We start from the raw sequence: 27,158 nt of genomic DNA, 5'->3' as shown, positions 1-27,158 counted from the left end.
GAAATGTTCCCCCACTGTTGTAGGGACAAACGAGGCAAGGCACCGAGATAGCAGGAAACAGTTTTATTTGACTGCAGCCAGGTCCAGAGGGCACAGCTCTTGCTGTAATCAATCAATCCCCTGAACCCCGAGTTCAGGGAGTTTCAGAGTTTTATACCCAGTGTGTAAGGGGAGGGGCTCAGAAGTTCACAGTCTGCAGAAGTTCACATAAAAGCAGCTTTTTCTTTCACTGTTCTGGGCAAGTTAACCCTTCAAGGACAACACCTGAGAAGGGGGGAGCTTCTTCTCCCCTTTCTTTCCTCCCCTGCCAGCTGTTACCATGGAGCCCAGTTGTAACTTATCTTAAAAATGTAGACATCTCTGTGAAGCCCAGCTCAAGGCCAGAGGCTTTGTTTGCACATTTCTACAAACTACTATACTGGATACGTTTGTGAAAAACTAGTAAGGGGGTGTCCAGCACCTGGAGTGCTGGTATCTTCTCGGCCAGTGGCCAAGTAAACAGGGTGACAGGAAAATAAGGAAGTTTATCTACATTGGACTCTTTTGCTGACAGTCCTAAAATCAGCCATGGTGAAGAGGGCTTTTCTGTGGGGAAAGCGGGTGCCACTTCACCACCAGAAAAAAATAAAGGTTCTAGGACTGAGGTTTCAGGAGATTTCTGTTAGAAGACTTAATGTCAGTTTCTTACTTTGCAAATAAAATAATTTTCCACAGGACTGAATGAGACAGGGAGTGAAGATATCTTGAATACAACAGAAAGGCATCAAGATATAATTTTTAAATAATGATATAAATTACTGTACTAGTCAGGGCTTTCCAGAGAAACAGAACCGATAGGGCGTGTGTGTGTGTGTGTGTGTGTGTGTGTGTGTGTAGTTTTATTTTAAGGAACTGGCTTACACAATTATTGAGATTCACAAGTCAAAAGGTCTGCAAATAGCAAACTGGAGACTCGGGGGAGATAGTACTATAGTTCTGGTTGGCATCTGAAGGCCTGAGAACCAGGAGAGCTGTTAAGATGGCTCTAGTCCAAAGGTAGTAAGCTTGAAACCTAGAAAGAGATTACTTCTCTGTTTGAGTTCAAAGGCAAGGAAAGGCTGATGTTCCAGCATGACGGTTGTCAGGTAGGAGGAGTTCCCTCTCACTCAATAGAATTTTTAGTTCTGCTCAAATCTTCAATTGATTGGATGAGGCTCACCATGTTAAATAGGTCAATCTGCGTTATTTATCTATTGATTAAAATGTTAAACATGCTGGATTCTGTGATACATCCCGTTAATCCCAGTGACTCAGGAGACTGAGCCAAGACGACTGCAAGCTGGAGACCAACCTGGGCAACTTAGCAAGACCCCATCTCAAAATGAAAAATAGAAAGCACTGGAAATGTGGCTCAGGGATGGAGTGCTTGCTCAGCAGGCCCAGGCCTTGGGTTCAGTTCCTAATACTGAAAAAAAGTTAAACTCATCCAAAAAAAATATCCTCACAGAAATACCCATAATACTCTTTGGTCATATGTTTGGGAACCTCATAGTCCAGTGCACATAAAATCAACCATCACAGTTAACCCGTACTTGTTGAATATTTTTCAAGTATGTTATTTTTAAATTAACTCATTTAACCCTCACAACAGATTTAAATATTTTAATTTTATTATTCCAGTTTTATAGATGAGGAAGTTAAAGCTTGGGAGGTTAAATAAATCGACTGAGATGGTACAGCCTCAGCAATTTAGCGAGACCCTAAACAATTTAGTGAGACCCTGTGTCAGAAAGGGGCGGGGGGAACAGGGGACCTGGGGATGTAGCTCAGTGGTTAAGTGTCCCTGGGTTCAATGCCTGGTACCCAAACAAAAACAAAACAAAACCCCAAAACAGCAGCAACAAAACACCCTGTACTGCAAAGAGGGGTATCTCATATCTGATATAAATTCTGCAGCCCCCTATCAGCTTCAAATTTTCTGCATTGATGTTACATTTTTTCAACTTTAATATATTATCTGTTCAGGGACCATCCATAAACACATGAAAGTGTTAATCACATCCTTATAGAATCATGGTATGTTTTTTGTTTGCGTTTTGCTGAAATGAGTGTTTTGTCTTTTTTTATATGGAGAAGAGAACAACTGAGGAAACTGACTTTGGGGGGAAATATTACATTTGTTCATGTTTTTATTAGGAAATACAAGTATTTAATCATAATTTGCAGGCTGCAGAGTTTTCGCAGGAGTAGGAGTCCAAAGTCCAGGCAACAGCACTGCCCCAGCAGTGAACACATGAGCAAAGCATTTGTTTTCTGAGTATTCTGTCCAAAGGCTTTAACACTGACATTTCCTCTACATCCTGCCCACCCCCATACCCAAACACGGACTGATTTCAAAAGGAAGGAGGGAAAATGAATTCAAGTTTTAAAAGTTTTTCTGTAGAAGTCTTGCACAGATCTTGGTCAAACTAATGTCTCAATGCTTTACATTTTGTTTCCATCGTTCATTCACGTTCATCTTATTTCCTAATCGGCGAATGTTCACACAGGGAAACCCAATTGACATTGTCTCTGGCAAGTCTGATGAATCATCTTTCCCTTTTTTGCTCTTACATATTGATGTTTTTGTTATCACTCCTCAAAAATATTCCTACTCATGAATGATTTTTAGTTCTGTCCATCCTATAACATTCCTCATCTAGCATATATTTTATTTCAACATTATGCCTAATTGGTTACATACATAATTCTTAGTTATGATTTCTTTTTTCATTTGAAAAAAAGTTTTGAAAGTTTGAAAGTTTTCTTTGTCTTCTAAAGTACACCTAGAATGATTTTCCTGAATTCCTGTTTTGTCTGTTTCAAGACTTCTGTTTCAGAGGGTACACGCTCTCTCACTCCTCTAGTCCTCAGGCATTGTTATTTTGGCATGAGAGTTTGTGTTTGGGGCCAGGAGTAACGGCTGTTCTCCCCAGTGCTGTGTTGGGGAAGCATTGGAGTCCTGCCGGGTCTGTGTTCCTCAGGGTGTATTTACACGGGGGCGGTGGGAGTGGGTGGGGAAGGGGGTGGGGATAAGCACTTCCCTGGTGATGAGCTCCAGACCCTGCAGAACCATGTGGACAATCGGTTTGCTGCTACCTCACCAGGAGATGCCCAGGTTTAGCATTTAAGGTGCTAGGAAGCAACAGTACTGGGAGAAGATACCAGTGTGAGGATTTAGAAATGAAAGTGACATTTTTGGAGTAGATTAGTGGATCTGTAGCTCTTTTTATCCACTGGGCACCACAATGGGGTTTTTATGATGTTTCCTCTCCTACACCCCTCCCCAGCCATCCTCCACCCCAAGCTCCAGCTATTTCCCCTCCCCAGCCCTGCCTCTGCCCTGATATATTTATACTGGGCATCCTGCAGATGCTTCAAGAATTGTTTAAGAAAAATTTTTTTTTTCTTTTAGTATGGGGTATTGAACTCAGGAGCACTTAACCACTGAGCCACATCCCCAGCCCTTTTTTGTATTTTGTTTAGAGACAGGGTCTCATTGAGTTGTGTAGGCCCTCACTAATTGCTGAGTCTGTCTTTGAACTCATGATCCTCCTGCGTCAGCTTGCCGAGCTGCTGAGATTACAGGCATGTGCCACTGTGCCCAGCTCATGAATTTTTAAAGTTACCTTTTCTTCAAATTTATACTTTCCCCCTGTTCAGGTGCTTTTCAGGTAGATTTAGGAAGAAGCATTCAACACCCTATGGCAATTACCATATTGCCAGGCAGTAAGTTTGACATGATCAAATCTATGCAAATGTCAGTTGTGATGATAACTAGAACAAATACTGCTAATTATCTATGAATAAAACTCCAAAAACTTTAAAGAGAGAGAGAAAGAAAGAAAAGGGGAAAGGAAGAAAAAGAAATTACTCTTGCCAATTGGGTATTTTTGTGACTTATGTTTTGTTATTGACATAAAATGGTTGTGAAAACAGAAAAACATTTTTTTTTTTTCAAACTGTTTAAAGGTATGTGGAGGTGAATGCTTGACAATAGATGCTGGAGAAAAGATGACACAGGACACCCTCACTGATGATCACTGGCAACTTCACCACCTCTAACTAGGTTCCCCCCACCCCATGCAGATGCCAAGTCACTCCCACTTGAGACCCCATATCATCTTGCTAGGTCTGTCCCCTGGAGGGTGTATTACATACACAAGGACACACCTGGCACAGAGAAGCAGATCCAGACACTAGCACTCCTTGTGATTCTGAGAAACTTCCTCCCAGCCCATGCCCTTTCCCCTACTTTTCTCGGCAACTCTGACTCAATGAGATAGGAATCTAAGCACACTACCCACAGGGCTCAACACTCCTTCCTCACCAAACTCTGCAGGGTTTGGAATCAAAGGTCTGTATTTCACCCCAGGCATCATAAAAAGTAAGACGTGGCAAATAAGAGATTGGCCTGACAAGCAGCAAAATCACAAATATTGTTGGCTTTCTCCTTTCCACAACAGAACCCATATGTGGGTAAAAATGAAAGAGCCCTAGATTTGCAGCTGTGGCAGTTTAGATCCATTTTCAGCCACTGTCACTCTTCACACATCCCATAGACAGGTTATTTAATCTCTCAAAGTCTCAATGTTTGTGTCTCCTGAAAGGGACACTTCTAATTCAGGTCAACTTCACAGAACTGTTGTAAGTACAGACCATGTGCATTTGGAAACTGAAAGAGCACCAGGTATACTTGCTCTGGATTAGTATCATTATGAAATAAACAATTAATATCCAAAAATATAACATTAAAATATAACACCAAACATATAACATCTCCCTAGGTCTACACTTGCTATAGATATAGCTTTTGTACCCACTTTCTGATACCTAGAATTCCAAAAGCTTTTTTTCCCTTTTGGCTGAAGTTAAAAGTGCCAATCTGCATAGAGGAGATTACTTCGATTGATCAGTCATGGGAACCTAGGGAAAGTGCATTTTCAGTGCCTTTGTTAAAAGGACTATGGCTTTCTGAGGTACAAGAAACAGAACTTTTGTGGGCAAAAAAAAAGAAAAATCTAGATGCTTGGGAACTCTGTTTATAATTTTGCTCTCCTAAACCAATTTTCTTAGCAGCATTGCTTAAAAAACAAACACTGGTTTTGCAATATTTTGCCCTAGATGTCTAAACTTTTTAATCCCTATAATCAATTTCTCTGACTCTTAATGTTTATAAAATACCTAACACATATTTTTGATTAATCCTACTTTTCATTAATAGGAATTGAAGGAGCTCAAAATCTCAAAGCAAAAATGAAAAGTCTTTTCCTTTAAGAAGTATCAAAATAAATGTGGATTCATTTAGGGATTGGAGAGGTGGTGTCTTCTTTAGATGAAACAATTATGATGCGTTCTCTTCAAAAGTGCATATCACAGTGCTTGGTGGCACATGCATGTAAACTCAGCAGCTTGGGTGGCTGAGGCAGGAGGATTGCAGGTTCAAAACTAAGCTTCAGCAACTTAGCAAGATCCTGTCTCAAAATTAAAAGTAAAAAAGGGCTGGGGATGTGACTTAGTGGTTGAGTGCCCCTGAGTTCAATCCCTAGTACAACAAAAAAAGGGGGGAGGGCCTATCAAAGTGCCTAAATTATAATATACACTAAGTAAAGTTTGTATTAGAGTGGATGATTTTGATCTTCAAATTGACTCATTCTGTGCCCATAATCCTACGTGAATATTTGTGTAAGAGCCTAATGTTTCTAACCAGTTCTATCACCTTAGTGAAAAAAAGAGCATGTGAGTATTACCTGGAAGGCAGCTTCAAGGATCGATCAGTGATTTAGAGGAAGACCATGGAACTGTAAGGTCTTGTGGGCTAAGTGAAAAAAAAAAAAGTGCTTTGAGGCGAAGGGAGCACAGCTTTGCTCCTGAGAGGTGTGAGAAACTGAATGTTCAGGACCAACCATTGGATTTGGTGTAAAGGTAATCATTGTTGACTTTGATAAGAGGTATTTCAATGGAGCACTGGGAAACAAAGTCTAACTGGTTGTTTAAAGACAGGAATGAGAGGTAAGGATATGAAATAAGGACAGATTTTTTTTTTTTTTGTACTTGGGGCTGAACCCAGAAACACTTTACCACTGAGCTACATCCCCAGTCTTTTTTATTTTTTAATTTGATAGAGAGTCTTGCTAAGTTGCTGAGGATCTCACTAAGTTGCCCAGGCTGGACTGGAACTTGTAATCCTCTGGCCTCAGTCTCCCAAGTTGCTGGGATTACATGCATGTGGCCACCAGCTGAGGACAGACATTTTAATAAATTTTGCTATACAAGGGGACATAAAGTTGGTGGTACACTCAATAAGACATATAGGGCCAAGAGAGTTTTTAAAGATGGGATGATGCAAGAACAATAAGATAAAAATAACCTAGTAGAAAGGGAAAATTGAACACAAGAAAGAGGGAGGATAACTGTAGGACCGTCCTTATGCAGAAAAGAGGCAAGTAATCACTGTATAAGTGTGACTTTGGCCCTGCACCAAAACGGGGCTGGTTCCTCTCTGTAGGAACAGAGAGAAGGTAGAGTAGGGACTGCAAATAAAGGCAGGTTGCTGAACTTGTTAATGGGAATTGGAGTAGCCCTTTTCTGATTGCTGCTATGTTCTCAATGAAACAAAGGTCAAAGTGATCAGCTGAGAACAAGCAGAGAGGGGATCAAGACAAAAGGAACATTGTTACTAGCCCTCTTGGGATTGAAAAAATTCAGTAGAATGATCAGGCCATGCTAAGGGTCTGTCCACTTGAGGAGCATGTTTGTAAATTTAAAGCTTAGCAGTCAATATGACATTGTGTTCTAATTCGCCCGTGTTAGGTGCTCAGCTGCAAGTTTAGAATAGATCAGGAGCTGGGTTTATACACAGAAGAAGGTTTGCTGGGTCAAAGAGAATTAATGGCAAAATGTATCCAAGGAATTATTTATGATATGCACCATGGCTAACCTGAGCTGAGTAAGGAAAGAAAAGATGTCATGAGCTATGATAAAGGGTGCAAAACTAGGAGAATCAATGGTGGTCCCAGGGGAAGCAAAGATGAAGGTATTTTAAAAGTGAGCTGGAAAAATAGAAGTTGTTAGAAATTGGGATACATGAAAATGAAATTTTGGAGGTGGTATGGGTACTGTAATAATAAGTCAAGCTTATCACCAAGGAGAGAGAAGCTGAAGTCATGGCAGGATAAGAACATGGAAAGGAGAGCTTTACCAAATGGCCAAGGTGGATGAGAGGACTGATGGTGGAGAGGAAGGCTTGATCCATGTGCTTAACTCTTTATGAATGGGGGAAGTAGAGCAAGACTCTTAGTGGACTATAAGAACAAAGGTGCCCTCGGTTGCCAGACTGATGGTGTGTGCTTTAAGTCAGTGGGGATTTTTGAGAACATGGAGAGCAAAAATATTCTGGAGTATCAACAGAGAGCAAAGAGGATACATGCCTTTTTCTAAGCGCTGAAATGCACTGAGTGTTTGTGGCCAGGGTGTGGGGCTTGGGAGGAAACAAAGCACACACCATTTGAAAGAGCTTCAGGTTGACATAGACAAGAAACAATGGGCATTTCAGAGAAGGGATAGGTAATAAAGTAGTTTCTTGATGATAGAACTTTGCAAAAGACTCATTGGAGTGACAGAATGAGGTGGGAGACTGAGTTAGAATAGTAATGAACCAAGATGCATGGAGACAAGAACCTAAAGATGATAGAAGACCTAGGGGTCTCAGACTTTTGGGGACGCCTAGAAGTTCTCTGTTTTAAGGAAACTCTGTCTCCCCAATATAAAAATCACTTTCGATCTTCTGTGTCCTCCCTAGTGTTATATTAGAGAAGAGTGGTTAGCTGAATGAACTAATAAGTGAATACATGACTCTCATAAAAGATAGAGGAAGGGCTGGTGATGTAGCTAAGTGGTAGAACACTTGGTTAGTATGCATAAGACCCTGAGTTTGATTCCCAGTACTGCAAGAGGGGGAGAGGGAGATTGATGCTATGAGAGATTCACTTAGAATATCAGCAGGAAATTTTCTATTGAGAAGTAGAAGAACAGCATGGAAAGACTAGAATCTCAAGTCAAAAGATAAATTTGGGCCCTACTCTGCAACTCACTAGCTGTAAGTTTTGGGGAGGAAAAAAATCACATCTTTCTACATATTTCTGATATCATTTTCTAAAAATATTTTTATAGTAGATGAACACAATACCTATATTTTATTTTTATGTGGTGCTGAGGATTGAACCCAGTGCCTCACATATGCTAGGCAAGCACTCTAACAACCAGCTATATCATTTTTAAAATAAATCTTTTTCCTTAGGAGAGCTTGAACATCAAATGACAGTAACCTCTTTTGGGAGTTCTATACATCTGCTACAGCACTAATCACACCCCAAATGGAAATTGTGTTAGAGCTATACAAACAAAATGATGGCAATAAAGGTAGAAGAAATGTAACTAGTTCAATATAATCTTACACACAGTTCTTTGCCTCTGTGCCAATACCCACTCCCAACTACTTGAAGAACTACTATTTTTTTTGAGAGAGAGAGAGAGAATTTTTAAATATTTATTTTTCAGTTTTCGGTGGACACAACATCTTTATTTTTATTTTATTTTTTTATGTGGTGCTGAGGATTGAACCCAGCACCCCGCGCATGCCAGGTGAGCGTGATACCGCTTGAGCCACATCCCCAGCCCTTGAAGAGCTACTATTAAAAGATTAATTTCCTTTAGTTTTGAAAGATTTTTCTTTTCTTTGTTTTCTTTTTGTTTGTTTGTTTTTTTGTCTTTGTTTTAATACTGGAGATTAACTCCAGGGATGCTCTACTATTGAGCTGTGTCCCCAGACCTTTTTTTTTTGGGGGGGGGGACATGAACTCATTAAGTTGTCAAGTTCAGCCTTGAACTTGCAACCCTCCTGTCTCAGTCACCTGAGTTGCTGGGATTGCAAGCTCCATGCCTGAAAAACCTTTTAGTCACCGTACTTTATTTAAAAATTTTCTTATAATGCATAATACACGAAACCAGTAATAACTAACACCACCAAGAGGATTATGGACAATATATATATATATATATATCTCATCACTCAGATGAGGAGTCAGGGTCCAAGAAAGGCCAGTTGGGGTTTCCACAGATGTGTTAGAAGAAACATCAAAACCTCCCTATTAGGTAGCTGGACAAAAACAAAGCTCCCAGGAGAGACTGAGAAAGGAAGAACCATTCCCACACACACCCAGGAATAGGGCAACTGTGTACATGTTGGACAGATGATGTTTTTCTTTGACTCACCCATGTTCTGAGGGAGACCTTTGGCCCAGTTTTAGAAGCAGGCTGAGCCAAGCTGAGGCGGGGCTTCCTGAGGCAGAAGTTCTAGGGCTCTATAAAGCCCAACCAATCTTTGCTGGGCATCTCTCCCAAGGACTGTGAACTGTTAGCTTGTCTGCTTGCTTCTCTGGAAATGCAGCGGCTGTTGACTCCAGTGAGGCGGGTCTTGCAGGTGGGAAGAGTGATGCAGGAGGCTTCCCTCACACCTGCTCGCCTGCTCCCAGCAGCCCACCAAAGGTGAGTCGCCTTCTCCCCAGGGTCTGAACAGATTACTGTTTGAGAAGTAATCTGTCAAAAGATTACTAGAATCCCAGTCAAAAGTTGGCAAGATTTGTGCACAGCCTTAGAGAAGCAGTTTATCAGCGTCTCAGTTACCTCATCCTTAAACAGACAGGTCCATTTCTACTCTAGAATTGGAGGACCCCAAACCCCTGACACATGCTGTTTGGGGACAATAGCATCGTTTACCCTGCCAGCTGCAACAAACAGCAAAATTATCAGTATCAGGATCCACGTCTCTCTCTCCTCTCCTCTACTCTTTGACTACTACCCCTGTCCTGCTCCTGACAAGCCCCTCAGGATTATGCAACTACCATATTAGTAAGACCACTGAATTTAAGTTGCTTCAGCAAAATGCAAAGTGGACTGAGGATAAGAAGCTGTGCTTCTTGGTGCTCTAATTTTATACAAGGGGGAAATGAAATGTAAAGATAAAGCATGTAACTTGTTTACGTGTGTGCATGCATGTGCTTGGGCAAGAAGAATACACATATTTCTTTTCTTTGTAGATATCTACTCAGTCTCTTCTAAGTGTCTGCAATCTCCCAGTGATGATGGTAACAGCTGTAGTTAGTGCCTTGGGCTTCCAGCCAACTGTGTGTTATTATCGAGTCCCCAAATCATCAACTACATCTCAGGACTAGCCCTATCTTTTCTTGAATTTTTACTCAGCACTCCATACATACTGAACACGTAGAAAAAAGATTTTGTGCTAGTGTCTTCTCTTACCTGACACTGGGAACCTGCATACATGGATATGGTGGGGGGAGAGGCTAATGCTCATTAGCCCCCTTATTTTCCTCATGACTTCATCATCATTTACATCCCTCCTATCCCACCCACCTTTGCCAAACCATTACATACCCCAGCTCAGAATTTAACTTGTCTCTGTATTTGTAGAGAAGCAATTAGCATGGGTTTGCCTATTTCAATAAGCAACAGTTGGCCAGTAACCAAAAGACAAACCTCAGTCCTCAGTGTTCAGATATCTTTGACTCAAACTCTTAGAATCCTCATTTGCATCTAACTCCATTATCTGTGGTCTGAACTAATACCAAGAATGCTCATAATGGGTCACATTTTCTCCAAATATCTAGCTCCTCTAATCCAACCTGTTCAGTTTTAAGTCCAACCCAAGAACTATTCCTGCCTTAGTACCTGCTTCTCTGCTTCTAAAGAAGTTAAGCAAGGTCATGGCCCCAACTGTCTTATGTTTCTCACTATTGTTCCCTCCTCCCCTACCCACCCTCCTCTCCAGGTTCCCTAGTCTGTTCCATTGCCCCTGCTGTGACAACGACCCTTTCATCTCCTTCCAATTCTTCATCAGCAGAAACTTCCCCATCCACCAGGGCTGATCTCAAATACAGCCTCTCTCATGAAGCCTTTCCTTATCTTCCCACCCATGCAAATCTCTGCTTCCTTTGAACTGCAGGATTTTGCCCATATCTTTTTTTTGTGGTCCTCACCACATTCCACCTGGTAGTTGGGTTATTCACCTGCTCATCTCATTTCTTGCCGGATAAAGGACATCATCATGAACCTTGTCCTCTTTTTTATACAACCCCTTTACCCCCAGGCCAGCAGAGTGCCTGGCCTGTAATAGTTCATTTTGAAGGAGGCAAGATGGAGTAAAGGAAGAAAGGTTTGGTGCACGTTCTTGAAGGAAGTGAAACCAGAACAAACAGATTTTAAATTAGAGTGATTATTTCGCAGAGAAAATGCAAGATTAGAAGGACACTCTTCACTCCAATGTCCTGATGCTTCTGGAAACCTTGAAATAATCTTTGTTTTCAAGCCTCTGAAATCCATGTCCAGAAATTGTCCTACTAAGACAATTACAAAGATACCAAATGACTGGTTCTTGGAAATTCTCCTTGAGCCACAGATTGCTAGTTGGGAAAAGAGGAAGGAAGTCAGCCTAGGAGAGGCAGAGTGAGAAGGAAGCTGGGGAAAGCCAGCCAGGTTGGCAGCTTCAAGGGCTGGCTAACCATTAGCTCCTAGGTACTGGGAAGCTCCTCCATAAATATTTGAAAGTACAAATTCCATTTATTTGGGGGGCACCAAATAAATAGGGCAGATAAATGAACTGCAAACCTGTCCTGACAGATATTGATGAGCATGTTATCACTTTGCCTGCTGTCTTGTGATCACAGGATCCAGCTTTGCCTCCCAGCAGTCCCTCAAAGTGACCTTCCTGAATCTGGTGCTTCCAGAGGCACAGAATCCTGAAATGAGGAATAGAACCATTTAATATAAGCTACAGCTCTTACGGCATAGAGATAATGTTATAAGTCAGGAACCCAAGGAAGTGAAGGGATGGAATATTTCTAACACATGAAAAACTATGATGTTCCCCTGAGCACATGATTTCACCAAGGTGTGCCCTGATTTCACCATCTGTACAGTAAAGAGTGTCACTGAAGTGTCCAGTGCTCAAGTGCTTTCCCCACGGGAGCCTGTGGGAAGTGGACTTGGTGAGCTCTACACTTGCAGCTGGGAGGAGAAACTTCAGATTTTTCACCAAGAGAATTGGAGAGTCAGGCTGAAGAGAAATGTATTGGGTCCAGAAAGGAAACAGATTCTCTTCCCTCTTCTACTGACCCCCATTTTTCTCTCTGCCCTCTGTGATCTTGCAGGTGGCTTGCTCCACTATGTGTTGATCTGTGACAATGTCTGCCTCTTCCTGGGCACACAGGATGTCTGGTTCACTATTGTCTGTCAGCCCTGGGTTGAGTGTCCCCAAAAGCAGACAGGATGGAATAAGCAGAAAATGTCCTTAAAGAGCAGGAAAATGGTGATTATGTTCTTGAGTGGGAAAAAGAAAAAAGGAGGAAAGGGGGAAGTAATAAGAGTGACATTTTAAAAACTGAGTGACATTGTTCTCTTTTGGAGTTTTGATAAAATTTAATGGTGAAGCCAAGTATGGATTTTTTATTTGTTGGGAGACTTTTTACTACTTATTCATCCTTATTACTTGAAACTGGTTTCTTCAGGTTTTCTTAGTCCACATGGTTCAATTTTAGTAGGTTGTATGTGTCCAGAAATTTGTCAGTTTGTTCTAGGTTTTCCAGTTTGTTGACCTGTAGATGTTCATAATAATCCCTAACGATCCTTTGTATTCCTGTGGTGTTCGATGTGATATCTTCTTTTCCATCTCTGATTTTATTTATTTGGGTCTTCTCTATTTTTTCTTGGTTAGTCTAGCTAAAGGTTTGTGAATCTTATTTTTCTTTCCAAAAAACCAACTCTATGTTTTATTCATCTTTTGTATTTTTTTAAGTCTTTATTTCACTTATTTCTGCTCTCGATATCTAATTTAGGGTTTGGTTTGTTATTGCCTCCCCAATTTCTTCAGTTGTGTCATTGGGTTGTTCATTTGGAATATTTCTGTTGGTTTGATGTAGGCATTTATTGCTGTAAACGTTATCCTTAGCACCACTCTTGCTGTATATTTTCATTTTCATTTGTTTCAAGAAATTTTAAAATTTCCCTTTTGATTTCTCCATTGACCTACTGCTCATTCAAGAGAATGTTGTTTAATTTCCATGTAGTTGTACAATTTCTAAGGAGCCTCCTACTGTTGATTTCTAGTATTATTCCATGTAGTTTTACAATTTCTAAGGAGCCTCCTGCTGTTGATTTCTAGTATTATTCCATGTGGTTAGAGAAGATACGTGCTATGATTTCAAGTTTTTTGAATTCATTAAGACTGATTTTGTTTGCTTATAATAAAGGTCTACCCTGGAGAATGTGCCAGATACTGATGTGAAGAATGTGTATTCTGCAGCCAAAATATCCTATAAATGTGTCTTAAATTTATTTGGGCCATAGTCTAGTTTTAACTCTGTTGTTTCTTTGTTCCCTTTTTTTTGTCTGGGTCATTTGTCCATGGATGAATGTGGGGAGGTGAAGTTGCCCATTATTGTTGTGTTATAGTCGATTTCTCCTTTTTGATCTAATAGTGTTTGCTTTATACAACTGAGTGCTCCTGAATTGGGTTCATATATATTCAAAATTATCTCCTCTTATTGAATTGATTCCCTTATTGTATAGTGAGCCTCGATAGCACTTTCTACAAATTTTGACTTATAGTCAGTTCCATCTGGTAATTTTGGTTTCCTGATTAGTTTTGGTTTCCATTTACATTGTACATCTTTTTCTATGCTTTCACAGTCAGTTGATTTGTGTATTTCCTGGTGAAGAGAGTTTCTTTTACAGAGCATATCATTGAATTTTGGTTTTGTTAAATCTATTCAGCCCGTCTATATCTTTTAATTTAGAAATTAAATATTTCCATTCAAGGTTACCGTTGATAAGCAAAAACATTTTGTTAATTTTTTCTGGTCATTTTGTCTATTGTTTGATGTTTTTCCATATTGATAGGGTTTTATTCTCTTTTGTGTATCTGCTCTACTATGAAGTTTTGTACTTCTGGATATTTTCATAGTAGTGGTTATCACTTCACTTCTAGTGTAGGACTCTCTTCAGCATTCTTTATGGGGCTAATCTGGTGGTGATAAATACACTCAAGTTTTGTTGTTGTTTGGAAAGACTTTATTTTTTTCCCCTTTTGAAGGATACCTTTGCTGGTTATAGTACATTTGGTTGGCAATTTATCAGATTTCTCTAGCTCATGTTTCTGCTGAGAAATATGTTTTTGGTCTAATGGAGACTTCCTTATATGTAACTTGACACATTTCTCTTGCTGTTTGTTTGTGTGTGTGTGTGTGTGTGTGTTTTCGTCCAATCCACTAGGGGTGCTTTGAGTTTTCTGAATCTGAACACTCACATGTTTTCCAAGATTTTGTCAGTTTCATTTTATAGAATAGATTTCCTGGGTCATTTCTTGTCTCTTATCCTGGAACACCCATAATGCAAAAGTTTGCTGGCATATACATCACATAAGTCTCAAAGGCTTTCTTCATTAATTTTTGTTTCTCTTCCTCCTCCTTCTCCTCCTCCTCATCCTTCTTCTTCCTCTCATCCTCCTCCTCTTCCTCCCCCTCCTTCTTCTTCTCTGTGTTATTTTAAAAGACCTGTATTTTCAGGTTCAGAAATTATTACATTATTTCTTCTCACTATTATGCTGTTGAGGCTCTCAATTATATTTTTCTATTTTTAGCTCCAATATTCTCCTTTGGGTTTTTTTAAACGATCTTACCTCTTTGTTGGATTTCTCATTTATGTCATGAATTATCTCTCTAATTTCATTGAATTGTCTATATTCTTTTGTATCTCATAAAGTTTCCTTAAAAATCATTGTTTTTTATTCTTTTTCAGGCAATTCATTATTTTCCTTTTCTTTGGGGTTTGTTTCCAGAGTTATTTTGTTCCTCTACACATGTCACATTACCTTGGTTTTCATGCTTCCAGTGTCCCTACATTGGTATTTGTGCATCTGGTGGATCAAGAAACTGTGACTTTCATGGTAAAAGACTTTCTCCTCATTGTGTGTCACATGGTATTGGTTAGATATGCTGAACTGGGTTGGTTCCAGGTGGGCACTTTAATGTAGTGACTATTGTAGCTTCATCAGCTGTAATTAATGTCAGTGATACCATTGGGCTAAAGCAGTTACAGGATCATATCATTAGATGGAATGCTGCTTTCTTAGGTAAGGAGCAGCTCTAGGTTTGGTGCTCTGTGTGTGTGTGGTGGTGTGGGGGGCTTCTGTTAGTTTCCACAGATGATGTGGGGACAAGTTCACTCTGCAGGGGCGAGGCATGTGTGGCACTGCATGTTCAGAAGTGAGGTGGGTTGCTTGCCAATATCTGATGACTACACAAGACCTGAGCAGTGTACCAGTGAGCCCAGACAGGGCACCTGTAAGGGCTAAAGGCTATGGATGTCATTATGTGATCTCCAGTCTGCTTATCTGCTTCTCAGGGTTTTAGTGAGCTCAGCTGAACTTCTCAACTATTTCTTGAGGGCTTCAGGAAGATAGGTAGGGCCACCTGGCTGCTTCCCAGGGCCTTTGTGAGATGAGCCACTTAGGGATGACTATTTACCCATCTGCTTCCTAGGGCTGAAAGTGGGTAAACAGGGCCACACAGCTGTTTAACTGGATTGGGCTGGCCAAGCTGATGGGGGCAGTTGCCCAGCAGTTTCATAGAACCTGAATTGGGCAGGATCTCAAGGTAACACTATGCAGCAGGAGCATGGGTGAGGGAAGGCACTGTGTGAATGGGGCTCTTTCTTTGGGGCAATATAGGAGTGTAATAAACCAGCAATGCCATACACTTGGCTAAGAGTCTGCAAGGGCTACAGACTTTTCCAATAGCAAATATCATAAGATGAGTTAGGATTTCTGGTTGCCTCCTGCTTACCCTTTCCCCACTGAGTAAAAGCCCTCTTTGTTCAGGGTGGATAGAAAGATAGGTGCTATTGTTTAGTTCCCCTCTTCATAAGGTTATCATGTATCTCCATGCTCTGCAATGTCTTTGCCACATTCCCATTTCACACTAGCATTCTTCTATCTAAAATATGCCCATAAAATTGCTATAGTTTTTCCTTGTAGAGGGAAGCACCCATGTACTCCTAGTCAACCATCTTGATGATGTCACCTCCCTAGTAGAAGTATTAATTCAACAGAAAATACTAAACTTTTACTCATTTGATAACATAGCTTCAAAACATACTAAAACATGAATTTAATGGTTGCTATAATACTGTTTCTTGAGGAAATTGGCTGCAGACTATTAGAGGAATTATGATTGCTGTCTTCACCACAGGTTTTCCAGTCTCTCTGCCGTCCCCCTGGCCAAAACAGATACTTGGCCAAAAGATGTGGGCATCCTTGCCATGGAGGTCTACTTCCCAGCCCAATACGTGGACCAGACTGACTTGGAGAAGTACAACAATGTGGAGGCAGGGAAGTACACAGTGGGCTTGGGCCAAACTCATATGGGCTTTTGCTCAGTCCAGGAGGACATCAACTCCCTCTGTCTGACAGTGGTACAGCGGCTGATGGAGCGCACACAGCTCCCATGGGATGCTGTGGGCCGGCTGGAAGTGGGCACGGAGACCATCATTGACAAGTCCAAGGCTGTCAAGACAGTGCTCATGGAACTCTTCCAGGATTCTGGCAACACTGACATTGAGGGCATAGATACCACCAATGCATGCTATGGTGGCACTGCCTCCCTCTTCAATGCTGCCAACTGGATGGAGTCCAGCTACTGGGATGGTAAGTGCCTTCCAGGGGCATTATGTAAGAAAGGAGCTTGGGTTGGAGGCTGAATTTTATTAGATTTGTTCTTAATTCCTCAGGGGGCTTCATCTCAGGAGGGAAAGATAACTCATTCACATAGCTGCCGCTATCATCCAACAGCCACAGTGTAAATAACCACTTAGACGTGGATAGCTTTATACAGTTAGTCAGGTATCGAGTTCACATAGCTGTTCATTTACTCCTTACAGCAGAGGAGGATGTGGGTGTTACATCTCAGACAATAAAATGAAAGATCTGATAGCTAACCTGCAGGGAGAGCAGAGGCAAGACACAAATCCAATCCAATATATTTCTCCCTTTACTGTACCTATTTCTCTTAAATATTTCCTAAGTCTCTGAGAGATTGGTGATGGTGAAAGGTTCATACAAATTTATATAGTAGAGAAAAAAATTCTATGGCAGAGAATCACAGGAAAAACTGTTAGCATAATATTTTGCTCTTTCTCTCTTGCTTGACTCCTAGGATATTGATTTTGCTTAATTTATTAACAATACCTTGTGTCTTATTTATATCTTCCCTCAAAGCTAAACTGGAGGAATACCACCAGTTGTGATAGGACAAAAATCACAAAGGGAAACAGTACAAGATGAAAGTTGGAAACCCTAGCTCTCTCAGTAATTGCTGACAAATCCCTTCACCTCTTGGAACCTCAGGGTTCTTATTTGCCTATCTGCCTTGCAGGGCTGGTAAGAAACTTTGAATAAAATAATCCATATGTATATGAAACATAGTAACTTGCCCATCAAGGTACTCTGTTTGCTGAGCTTAAAACTAGGACTAAAAACCTTGAGAACCATTGTAAACGTTAATTATTATAAGAATAATCATAAAATTTTGATGTTGATAGGAGTTTAGAAGTTTCTTTCTTTTTTGAAGGGGGGGCCGGTTACTGGGGACTAAACTCAGGGGCACTGGACCACTGAGCCACATCCCCAGCCCTATTTGGTATTTTATTTAGAGACAGGGTCTCACTGAGTTGCTTAGTGCCTCACTGTTGCTGAGGCTGGCTTTGAACTCGCCATCCTCCTGCCTCAGCCTCACAAGCTGCTGGGATTACAGGCGTGCGCCACTGTGCCTGGCTGCATCATTTTCAAAAAAGCTACATAGTATATTCTATTGATGGATATGGCAAACTTTATTTAATTCATTTTATACTGATGGATATTTAGATTTTTATAATTAAAGTTTTATAATTAAAGTTTTTTAACACTTTACAATAGCTTTACATGCAGAAGTATGGTATAAAAATAGAATTCCAAAAGTTGAATTGTGGGATATATCTATTTAAAGGTTTGTTTAAAATGTACCAAATTGATCTACAAAATATTGGGTTAAACTGCATTTCTACAATACATGTTTTCAAGCCTTTTCAACTTTGTCAATTTAATAATTAAAATCATAGTGATTTCTATTTGCTTTTCTCGTATTATAAGATACCTTGAATATTTTTTACAGTATTACAGGCCATTGTTTTAAGACCTTTATAAATGAAGGAAAATAGGTATTGTTGTTTGTAAATCTTGTAAATATTTTACAAGTTATTTTCTTTTTACTTTGTTTCTGATAGAAGTATTGCTTTTTAGGTAGTCAGATTCTAGTGTTTTTCTGAATTGTTTCTAAGTTTTTGCCTATAGTTTCTCAATTTTGCACAATGTATGTGGAAATATATATATACATGAATACATATGTGTGTGTAAACACATATACACACACATGTACACACACTACTCGGGGGGAAAAGCAAAACTTTTTGTTGGGATTGTTTTGATTCTTAAGAGAAGGTCCTTGGACTTCACGAATGTGGGTAGGTATCCTCACTCTGAATCTTTATCTTACCATTTAGCTATGTGGTTTTGGACAAGTGACTGAAGTTCTTAGGGCCTCAGTTTCTTCACCTATAAAGAGGAGTTTATTATATCTGCTATATAGGATTATCGTGAGGTTTAAATTATATGAAAATCTTGTTTCCAACACAGGATTGGGGTGAATGTTGGGGGCTTACTCATGGGTTAGATAGAACACTAAAATCCCTAACATGTCTGTCCTATAGTTTTGATTTTTTTTTTTTTTTTTGTGGTGCTGGGGATTGAACCCACAGCTTTGTGCATGCAAGGCAAGCACTCTTATCAACTGAGCTATATTCCCAGCCCTAGATTTGACTTTTGATGACAGTACTTCTATTGGATAAGAGTGGAATGAATAATATTCTGTCACAGAGTTAGGTACTGTGAATTATTTGCAGGAATTGTGGTTATTCAACATAAACTCTTCAGGGTACATGGTTTTAGGATCCAGTCAGAACTTGGTTTGACTCTTGAATTCTATATATGTCGACCTGAGACAAATTACTTAATGTTTTTGGAGGGCAACATCTTCATCCATGAATGTAGATATAACCGCCTCATTAGGCGTTTTGAAGAACTGTTTAAAGGTAACTTTTGTCTAGCTGGTATTTTAAATGTTAGTTTCCCTCCCTATTTCTTGGCCTTCCTTCTATGATTTGGGAGATAGTTCAGGATTGTGGAGGGTTATAAGGTGATTGATATGAACCTAAGTTGTCTCCACAAGTGCCAGTAAATAATTTTTTATTAAATTCAGGAGCAGAATTCTGAATAAATGAGCATTCAGCAGCTAGAATGCAAGGCCACTGAGTTTTGACTTTGCATTTCAAATCCATCATGAGTTTTGCTACAGTATAAACTTCATAGGATTGGGAATTTTTTGTTTTGTTTTGTTTCCTCTATTTCCAGTTCCTAAATTTGTGCCTGGCACATGGTAGGCACTCAGTCTATTCTAGATTTGTCAGTGATAAAATGACTTCTTGCCTGTCTTTGCAGGTCGCTATGCACTGGTGGTCTGTGGAGACATCGCCGTCTATCCCAATGGTAATGCTCGCCCCACAGGTGGGGCTGGAGCTGTGGCAATGCTGATTGGGCCCAAGGCCCCTCTAGCCCTGGAGCAAGGTTTGTAGTAATCTGTAACCAAGAGGTTGTGCATGGCATAGCCAAACCCATAGATCCTAATCCCAAATTGCTACTCAGGGAAGTGGTATGGGTTTGAGGATAGTGTCGCCTGCCTCCAAAATTCTGTTCTTGGGAGCAGAAGGTGGGGAGGAAGAGAAAAGGGGAATCAGAGAGGTTTCTTCTTCTGCATCATCGTGCGTTAGGATAATGATGCATGCAATGAGTGGTGCAGATGCTGATGAAGAAAACCTAGGGAACTAAACTGGGTATTGGCAAGAAAGAAGAGAACTGGATACGAAGTAAGTCTTCCTTTGAGAATTCTGACTTCTATTCCAGGTTTTCATAAGCCCACATAGATGGAGTGAGGGAACTGTAAACCTTATTTATGTAAAGACAACGGTCTTTCAGCTCCTTTGGAATATGTAAGAGATTTGAGTAGGCATGGTCTTGGCAGGGGAGACGAATAAAACACAGGGAGATCCTTTCACATGGTTCTCCCATCCTTTCTGTGTAAGGTGACCTGCACTGTGTGGTCTCTGAAGCCCTCTGTGTGCCTTTACAGGGCTTAGGGGAACCCATATGGAGAATGCATATGACTTCTACAAGCCGAATTTGGCCTCAGAGTACCCGATGGTGGACGGGAAACTGTCCATCCAGTGCTACTTGAGGGCCTTGGATCGATGTTACACATCATACCGCCAGAAAATCCAAAAACAGTGGAAGCAAGGTAAGGGATTCAGAGAGCAGAAAGCGGGGGGCTCTATTTCCATGAGCCAAGAGTGTGTAAAAAGCTTAAGATTAGGTTTCTTTTCTCCTTCCCTGAAAATGATGTCAAGAAAAATATTTTAAATCCCCTTCTAGACTCTTCCTGGGTCTGTGCAAAAATCCATTTGAAGGTCATTCAAATTCAAGTACAAAATTGCCTATAACTTAAGGTTAAAAAATTAATAAAATAAGCAATCCAGGGCTAAAGCCACAAATATGAAACCAGTGCGTCCCCTATCTGGGAAGATACTCGTAAGAAAGAGTGGCCACATCCTTCTGGGATTGGGATTTATTTCTGTTTAAGTCAGGTGTGATTTGATTCTTGGTTTGTAGTTTTCTGTTTGTTTGTTGAACCCAGAGGTACTTAACCACTGAGCCACATACCCAGAACATTTTATTTTTTTATTTTGAGATATTTAGCCCATCCAGTGTAAAATTGCTGTTGACTAATTGCTCTCACCTCTTTTAAGTTGCTCAGGGCCTTACTAAGTTGCTGAGGCTGGCTTTGAATTTATAATCCTCCTGCCTCAGCCTCCTGAGCTGCTGGGATTATAGACGTGCGCCACTGTGCCTGGTTTGGTTTCTAGTTTGTAGTTTGATTGATGTTGAAAAGTCTTACTTACATTTTAAAAATATTAAGTGTTACCAGTGATTTTTCTCTGGAGGATGACATTACAGGTTGATTTTTTTTATATTCACCTGAATACTTTCTGAATTTTCCTGTTAAAAATATGCACTTGCTTTGATAATCAGAAAATGAGTATTTTTTTAAATGCAGAAAAATCCACTTTTTGAAAAAGTATTATTACCAGTTTAGTTATAGCTAAATGGGCGTTGGTAAAAACAGGTTTAAGGTGAGAGAAGACATGAACTTAAGCATCAGAGCGCAACTTCTTTTTTGTTCCTTTCCACTGACCTGGATGGGTACTGCCTACCACAGGTGATACCCATGGGTAAGGAGTTGACTCGTCTTTACCTTTGCCCATCCACTATAAAATTGCTGTTGACTAATTGCTCTCATCTCTTTTAGATTCTTATGGCATTTTAATTTTGCTCCTTGTTCTTATAAGAAGTTTGAATGGATGCTGCTTTGAATCATAGCACTGAACTTTAAACTTCCTTAAGGGCAGAAGTTGCATTATCCTCCTATTTAGAATAAGAGGGACAGACTGTAGTATACAAGCTGAGATACCTGAGCCAGAATTCAAAACCAACCTTTTTCCAGTGGAATGGCCCTGGACATATCACTTAATAACTTAGAGATTGTTTCTCTGGAAAATGATACAACACAATGTTGATTTAGTGACAGCATCTGCCATAGAGGTTAGCAATGGTAGACACAAAGACCTTTCTTTCCCTTCTTTCACATAATAATACATGTAAGATAAGCGAATAGCTGAATGCAGTGGTGCACACCTATAATCCCAGTGACTCACGGGCTGAGGCAAGAAGATTGCAAGTTTGAGGCCAGCCTAAGCAATTTAGAGAGACCCTGTTTCAAAAATAAAAAGGGCTGGGGATGTGGCTGAGTGGTAAAGCACCTCTGGTTTCAATCCCTGGTAACAAAATAATAATAATAATAATAATAATAATAATAATAATAATAATAGAACAAGCTTTATGTGCATGTGCTGGAGGTAGGAGCTAGTTCCCTGGGAGGCTTAGAGTCCTTTGGACAGTTAGAGCTCAGAGAGTAGATCTAAGTGGTGCATCATCATGTCACCTCCTTGCTGTCACACTTACTTTTCCAGCTGGCATCTACCGGCCTTTCACCCTGGATGATTTACAGTATATGATCTTTCACACACCCTTTTGCAAGATGGTCCAGAAATCTCTGGCTCGCCTGATGTTCAATGACTTCCGATCATCCAGTGGTGACACCCAGGCTTTATATCAGGGGCTGGAGGCCTTTAGGTAAGCCCTTTATGGGGAGCCAGGAGGCTGGCAAGGGGTGAGCCAAGGGGAGGACTCCCCACTCCCTGAGTCTGGACTACAGGCATTATTGTGGGGGAGCAAATGGCAATCCTACAGTGCAACAGAGAGGCTGTCAGGCTCTGACGTGGAGAGAGAGGTGGGCTAAATCTGCATGGGGCCCTCCTTGGGTTATCTGAGGGGAGCATCCAGGGTTTACCTGCACCTCTGCATCTAGTGACTAAAAGAAGCCAAAGAGAATAAGAAAAGGGGATGGGGAAACGGAGTGTGGCCATTTATTCAATTGATAGATATTTTCTGAACATGTGATATGTGCTAGACATTGTACTTACTGTGACTCCATGATCCTTTCCTAGGAGGGAATCTCATAGTCTACATAGACACAGATGCACGGAAGCAAATAATCATAGAACAGGATGGTAACCCAGGTGTAAGGTCCCATTCTCACTTGTCTTAATGTCTTGCTTGTGCCTCAATTTCTCATCTACAAAATGAACATAATTCAGCTCACCCCCTAGATGTCAAAAAGCAGGAAAAAAATGCTATTTATCGGCACTCTACTCTATGGTATTTAGAAAAGACGTATATCTGTGGTATGAAAATTCTCACTGAGGAGGGAATCTTTCTCTTCTTGGTGTCTGTTTATGTCAAGTTTTGAAATACCCACATCTTCCTCAATTGCTTACTACTACAAAACCTGACACTAAAACATCAGAATTAGCACAAGCACAGCTTCTGAGACCAGTCCTATCAAAACAAAGTGTCACATATACAAAAGAGAATGGCTTAATATCTTTAATATATAAAGATCTCATCAATAATAATGAACAAAAGATATGAACAAAAAATTTCCTCAAAGAAGAAATGCATATCATCATATTTTAAAATGTCTATGCTTAATAGTAAAAAAAAATGTAAGCAGGTTACCATGGTCTTTAAAAAATCTGAATACCTAGAACTGATGAGGCTATGGGAAAACGAATAACAGTGAATTGGAAACTGATACAATATTTTGAGGAGTAATGGAGAACATGGAGCAAAAAGTCTTATAGATAGATGTGCATAGTTGTTGTCTTATTAATTCCATATGTTAAAAGAGCATGTAGCTATTCACTGTAATATTTTAACTAGTGAGGAACAGGAGTAGGGAGATTGGTTAAAGTAGGATATACCTTGTCATGGACCCTACAATGCTTAAAAATAATGTTATAGGACTGGAGGTATAGCTCAGTGTGCTTAGCATATGCAAGGCCCTTTGTTCAATCTCCAGCTCCAAATAATAGCAACAAGAATAATAATGATAATGTTATAGAAGGTGATTTAATGCCATGGACACACACATACACACACACACATATATAAACAAATTAAATCTATCTATATATCTATATATATATATATCAATCCATACCTGTCTATATGTATATATCTATATTATAAATATCTAAATCTATATAACAATTTCCTCCCCTGGAAAATGATACAACACAGATTGATTTAGAGAATGCATCTGTCATAGAGGTTGGCCATAATATATATAAAGATGTTCTTTCCCTTCTCTCCCTGTATATGAAGATACTTAGTAAATGTACAAAAATGAATGGACAAAGCTTATGATTGTTTGCTAACTATATATCCTGAGTTAAGAAGGCTTGCTAAACAGAATGTGTCATATGATTTTATTCCTGATTTTCTAATAGACTTTTATGAAAGGAGAAATTGATTCCACAAGAAAAATAAGCCATAAATTCTATGAATAGTAGAACTGTTAGTGCTGTGTTTTCTTTGAGATTTTCTGTATGTCTGAGTATTGCAATAAAAATACGTACCACAAAGCCTCCTTTCCAGGCGCTGTTTCTTTCCCCTTTGTACCCTCTCCCCTCCTGTGACCTCTGAACTACTACCTCTGCTCCCTCCAGGGAGCTAAAGCTGGAAGACACCTACACCAACAAGGACCTGGACAAAGCACTTCTAAAGGCCTCTCTGGACACATTCAACAAAAAAACCAAGGCCTCCCTTTACCTTTCCACACACAATGGGAACATGTACACCTCATCCCTGTACGGGTGCCTGGCCTCACTTCTGTCCCAGTGAGTACTTCTTCTGGCCCACCTCATACTCTCCTATCCCCTGGTCTGAGGAGACAACCAAATCCAGTTCCTCTTCTGGTTCAGACTTAAAAGGAAAGAAGGGAGAGAAGTGGGAGGAAAGGAAGAAGGAAAGAAGATGAAAGAAACTTGCTTTGAAGGAGTCTGTATAGGCAGACTTACTATTTGTGTTAAATAGTGATCTCCAAAGTGTATTGCAAGGGATTGCTATATAAGATCTCCTTGGGCATAGCACAAAAATAGAAGTTGGGTACATATTTTCATTTCATTTACTTATGTACTCTGTATTTAGGAGAAATTATGGGTTAATAGGCTCTAGCTTTAGAGCCCACAACCTGGATTCAAATCTAGAAACTTCGACCTTGAAAACAATACTTAACTTGGGTCAGGCATGGTGACTTATTCCTATAGTTCCAGCTACTTGCCATACTGAGGCAGGAGGATTGCTTGAGCCCAGGAGTTCAAGGTCAGGGGACCTGGGCAACGTAGAGACCTTGTTTCAAAAAAAGCAGCAAAAACAACCAAAAAAGTAATACTGTATGTGTCTCACTTTCCATACCTGTGAAATATGTATAACAATACCTGCTTTTAAAGTTTGAATGAGAATAAAAACTACATTTTGGGGGGCGTCTAAAAACAAAACTACAATTCTCAGCAGACTCAAATGTTAGCTGTTTTTCTTTTCTCTTTTATGAGGTTTATAGGAAAACATTGCATATGACATAGAAAAAAAATATTTATGGGGGAGCTTGATTAAATTTTTACTGATGGGGGTGATCAAAAATCTGAGTCCATTACCAGTCAACTGGGAGCCTTAAGGGTGAGTCCAGGGGCCTGCTTCCACCTGGATGCACCTTCACTGAATCCTGCTTGTCATCATGAGAGTGGAGTAGTTCCTTTTACACCTGAAATTCTGTTGTGCTCCTTGTGCCTTATATGTTTTGGATTTTGCTGGCTCTCCTTTTGGCAAGGTTTCCTACATCTGGGCCTGTCCCCAGGATCTACCAAAAGGCCCTCTTTGTGTGCAGCTCTAGGAGTGCATTTCTAGTTGCATGAGGTACACGGGGACAAGATTGGGCTGATAGGCAGATCGTTTTTTTTATTTGAAGTGTCAAATATAATGCTGGCGTGTCATTTGTTTTAATTTCTTTCCCCTGCAGTCACTCTGCTCAGGACTTGGCTGGCTCCAGGATTGGTGCCTTCTCCTATGGCTCTGGCTTAGCAGCAAGTTTTTTTTCATTTCGAGTGTCCCAAGATGCTTCTCCAGGTGAGTCTTCGATCTTCATCAGCCACTCCTGACAAGATCCATCTCGTGAAAGAAGCCATCTTCTGCCTCACCCCTGCTGGAGGCTGTTATGTTTTGATTAAAACCAAATAAAAGACCATTGAAGATATTTAAGCAAGGGAGTAAGTTTGTGTAATTTATGTATTTACAGCACTTCCCTAGCTACTATTTAGAGACTAGGTGAGAAAGAATAAAGGTGGGTATAGGGAGACCAGTTAGAGTATTCCTGTGTGATAGTCTACGCGAGAGTTAATAGTGGTTTAGTTGCAACTAGCTAGAGACAAGTTGCTGGATTTGAGATCTCCAGTAAGTGTTTGTTGATTACTTTATGATTGGTATAATCCAGGACACACATCCGAGCACATCTAAGATCTAACCTAAACTAAGTGAGTTTGTCTGCCTGTGTGTTGTTTATCATTTCCTGATAGTCAAAGGGACACTAAGACACTTCCCCCAGGGTGCAAGCTACCACAGAACCAAGCACTGTTCTAGCGTATGATGACAGTAAAGAAGGCCTAACAATCTTGCTTTGGCTCCCCAGGTTCCCCACTAGACACACTGGTGAATAGCATATCAGACCTGCCCAAACGCCTTGCCTCTCGGAAACGCATGTCTCCCGAGGAATTCACAGAAATTATGAACCAAAGAGAGCAATTCTTCCACAAGGGTAAGGAAGAGGGCAGAAGAGAGGAGGAGGAGGAGAGGCAAGTCCTCTCGTGTTCCATGCCAGTAGCTGGGGATCCAGGATTCACCAGAAATCTAGCTTATCCTGGGCCACAGTCCAGACTTTTGTGACATATGATTAGGACAAACTATGTTGTTAAAAGGAGTAAAAACTCCCACCCAGGGGAAGCAGAAGACAGAGTTGGAAAGAAGAAGGAGGCAGCATGGTGCTTCTCAGCACAGATTATAGCTATGCACATCTCACATACCAGTCAATGCTGTCCCATGAAAGCTATAATAGTCTTTGAAAATGTTCCTGTTTAAATGTTGCAAGATCCCAGACTTTAAAGCAAGATATCTAAATCTAAACTTGAACGGTGTCATTTACTATCTCTTTGTCTTTGGGGAAAAATTATTGAACTTTTCTCAGATGTCACATTTCTAAAATCACACTAACTGCAGGATTTTCAAAGAGATTCAATAAATTAATGGACTTAAATAAATTATCAACAAATATCAACAAATATTATTATCTCCTCCCAATGGACCCCTTTCTCCATCAAACATAAAAACCAAAAAAAAAAAAAAAAAAAAAAAAAAAGAA

The 27,158-nt window shown here is 40.2% G+C and overlaps 1 protein-coding gene across 1 annotated transcript in view; it reads left to right on the top strand.

Moving 5' to 3' along the window:
* The first annotated feature begins 9,391 nt into the window (after positions 1 to 9,391).
* Hmgcs2 (3-hydroxy-3-methylglutaryl-CoA synthase 2) overlaps positions 9,392 to 27,158 on the top strand; it is a 21,246-nt gene continuing 3,479 nt past the window's right edge. The window contains exons 1-8 of the mRNA XM_015502258.2: positions 9,392 to 9,564; positions 16,338 to 16,792; positions 19,676 to 19,801; positions 20,364 to 20,528; positions 22,318 to 22,480; positions 24,418 to 24,588; positions 25,767 to 25,873; positions 26,433 to 26,558. Of these exons, the coding sequence (XP_015357744.1) occupies positions 9,461 to 9,564; positions 16,338 to 16,792; positions 19,676 to 19,801; positions 20,364 to 20,528; positions 22,318 to 22,480; positions 24,418 to 24,588; positions 25,767 to 25,873; positions 26,433 to 26,558 (1,417 nt within the window). The 5' untranslated portion in view covers positions 9,392 to 9,460. The remainder of the gene's footprint in view (positions 9,565 to 16,337; positions 16,793 to 19,675; positions 19,802 to 20,363; positions 20,529 to 22,317; positions 22,481 to 24,417; positions 24,589 to 25,766; positions 25,874 to 26,432; positions 26,559 to 27,158) is intronic.

This window comes from Marmota marmota, unplaced genomic scaffold (genome assembly GCF_001458135.2).
Source record: "Marmota marmota marmota unplaced genomic scaffold, marMar, whole genome shotgun sequence".
Lineage (NCBI taxonomy): Eukaryota > Metazoa > Chordata > Mammalia > Rodentia > Sciuridae > Marmota > Marmota marmota.
Note: the sequence above shows the minus strand (reverse complement) of the source record. Positions and strands in the feature narration are given on the sequence as shown.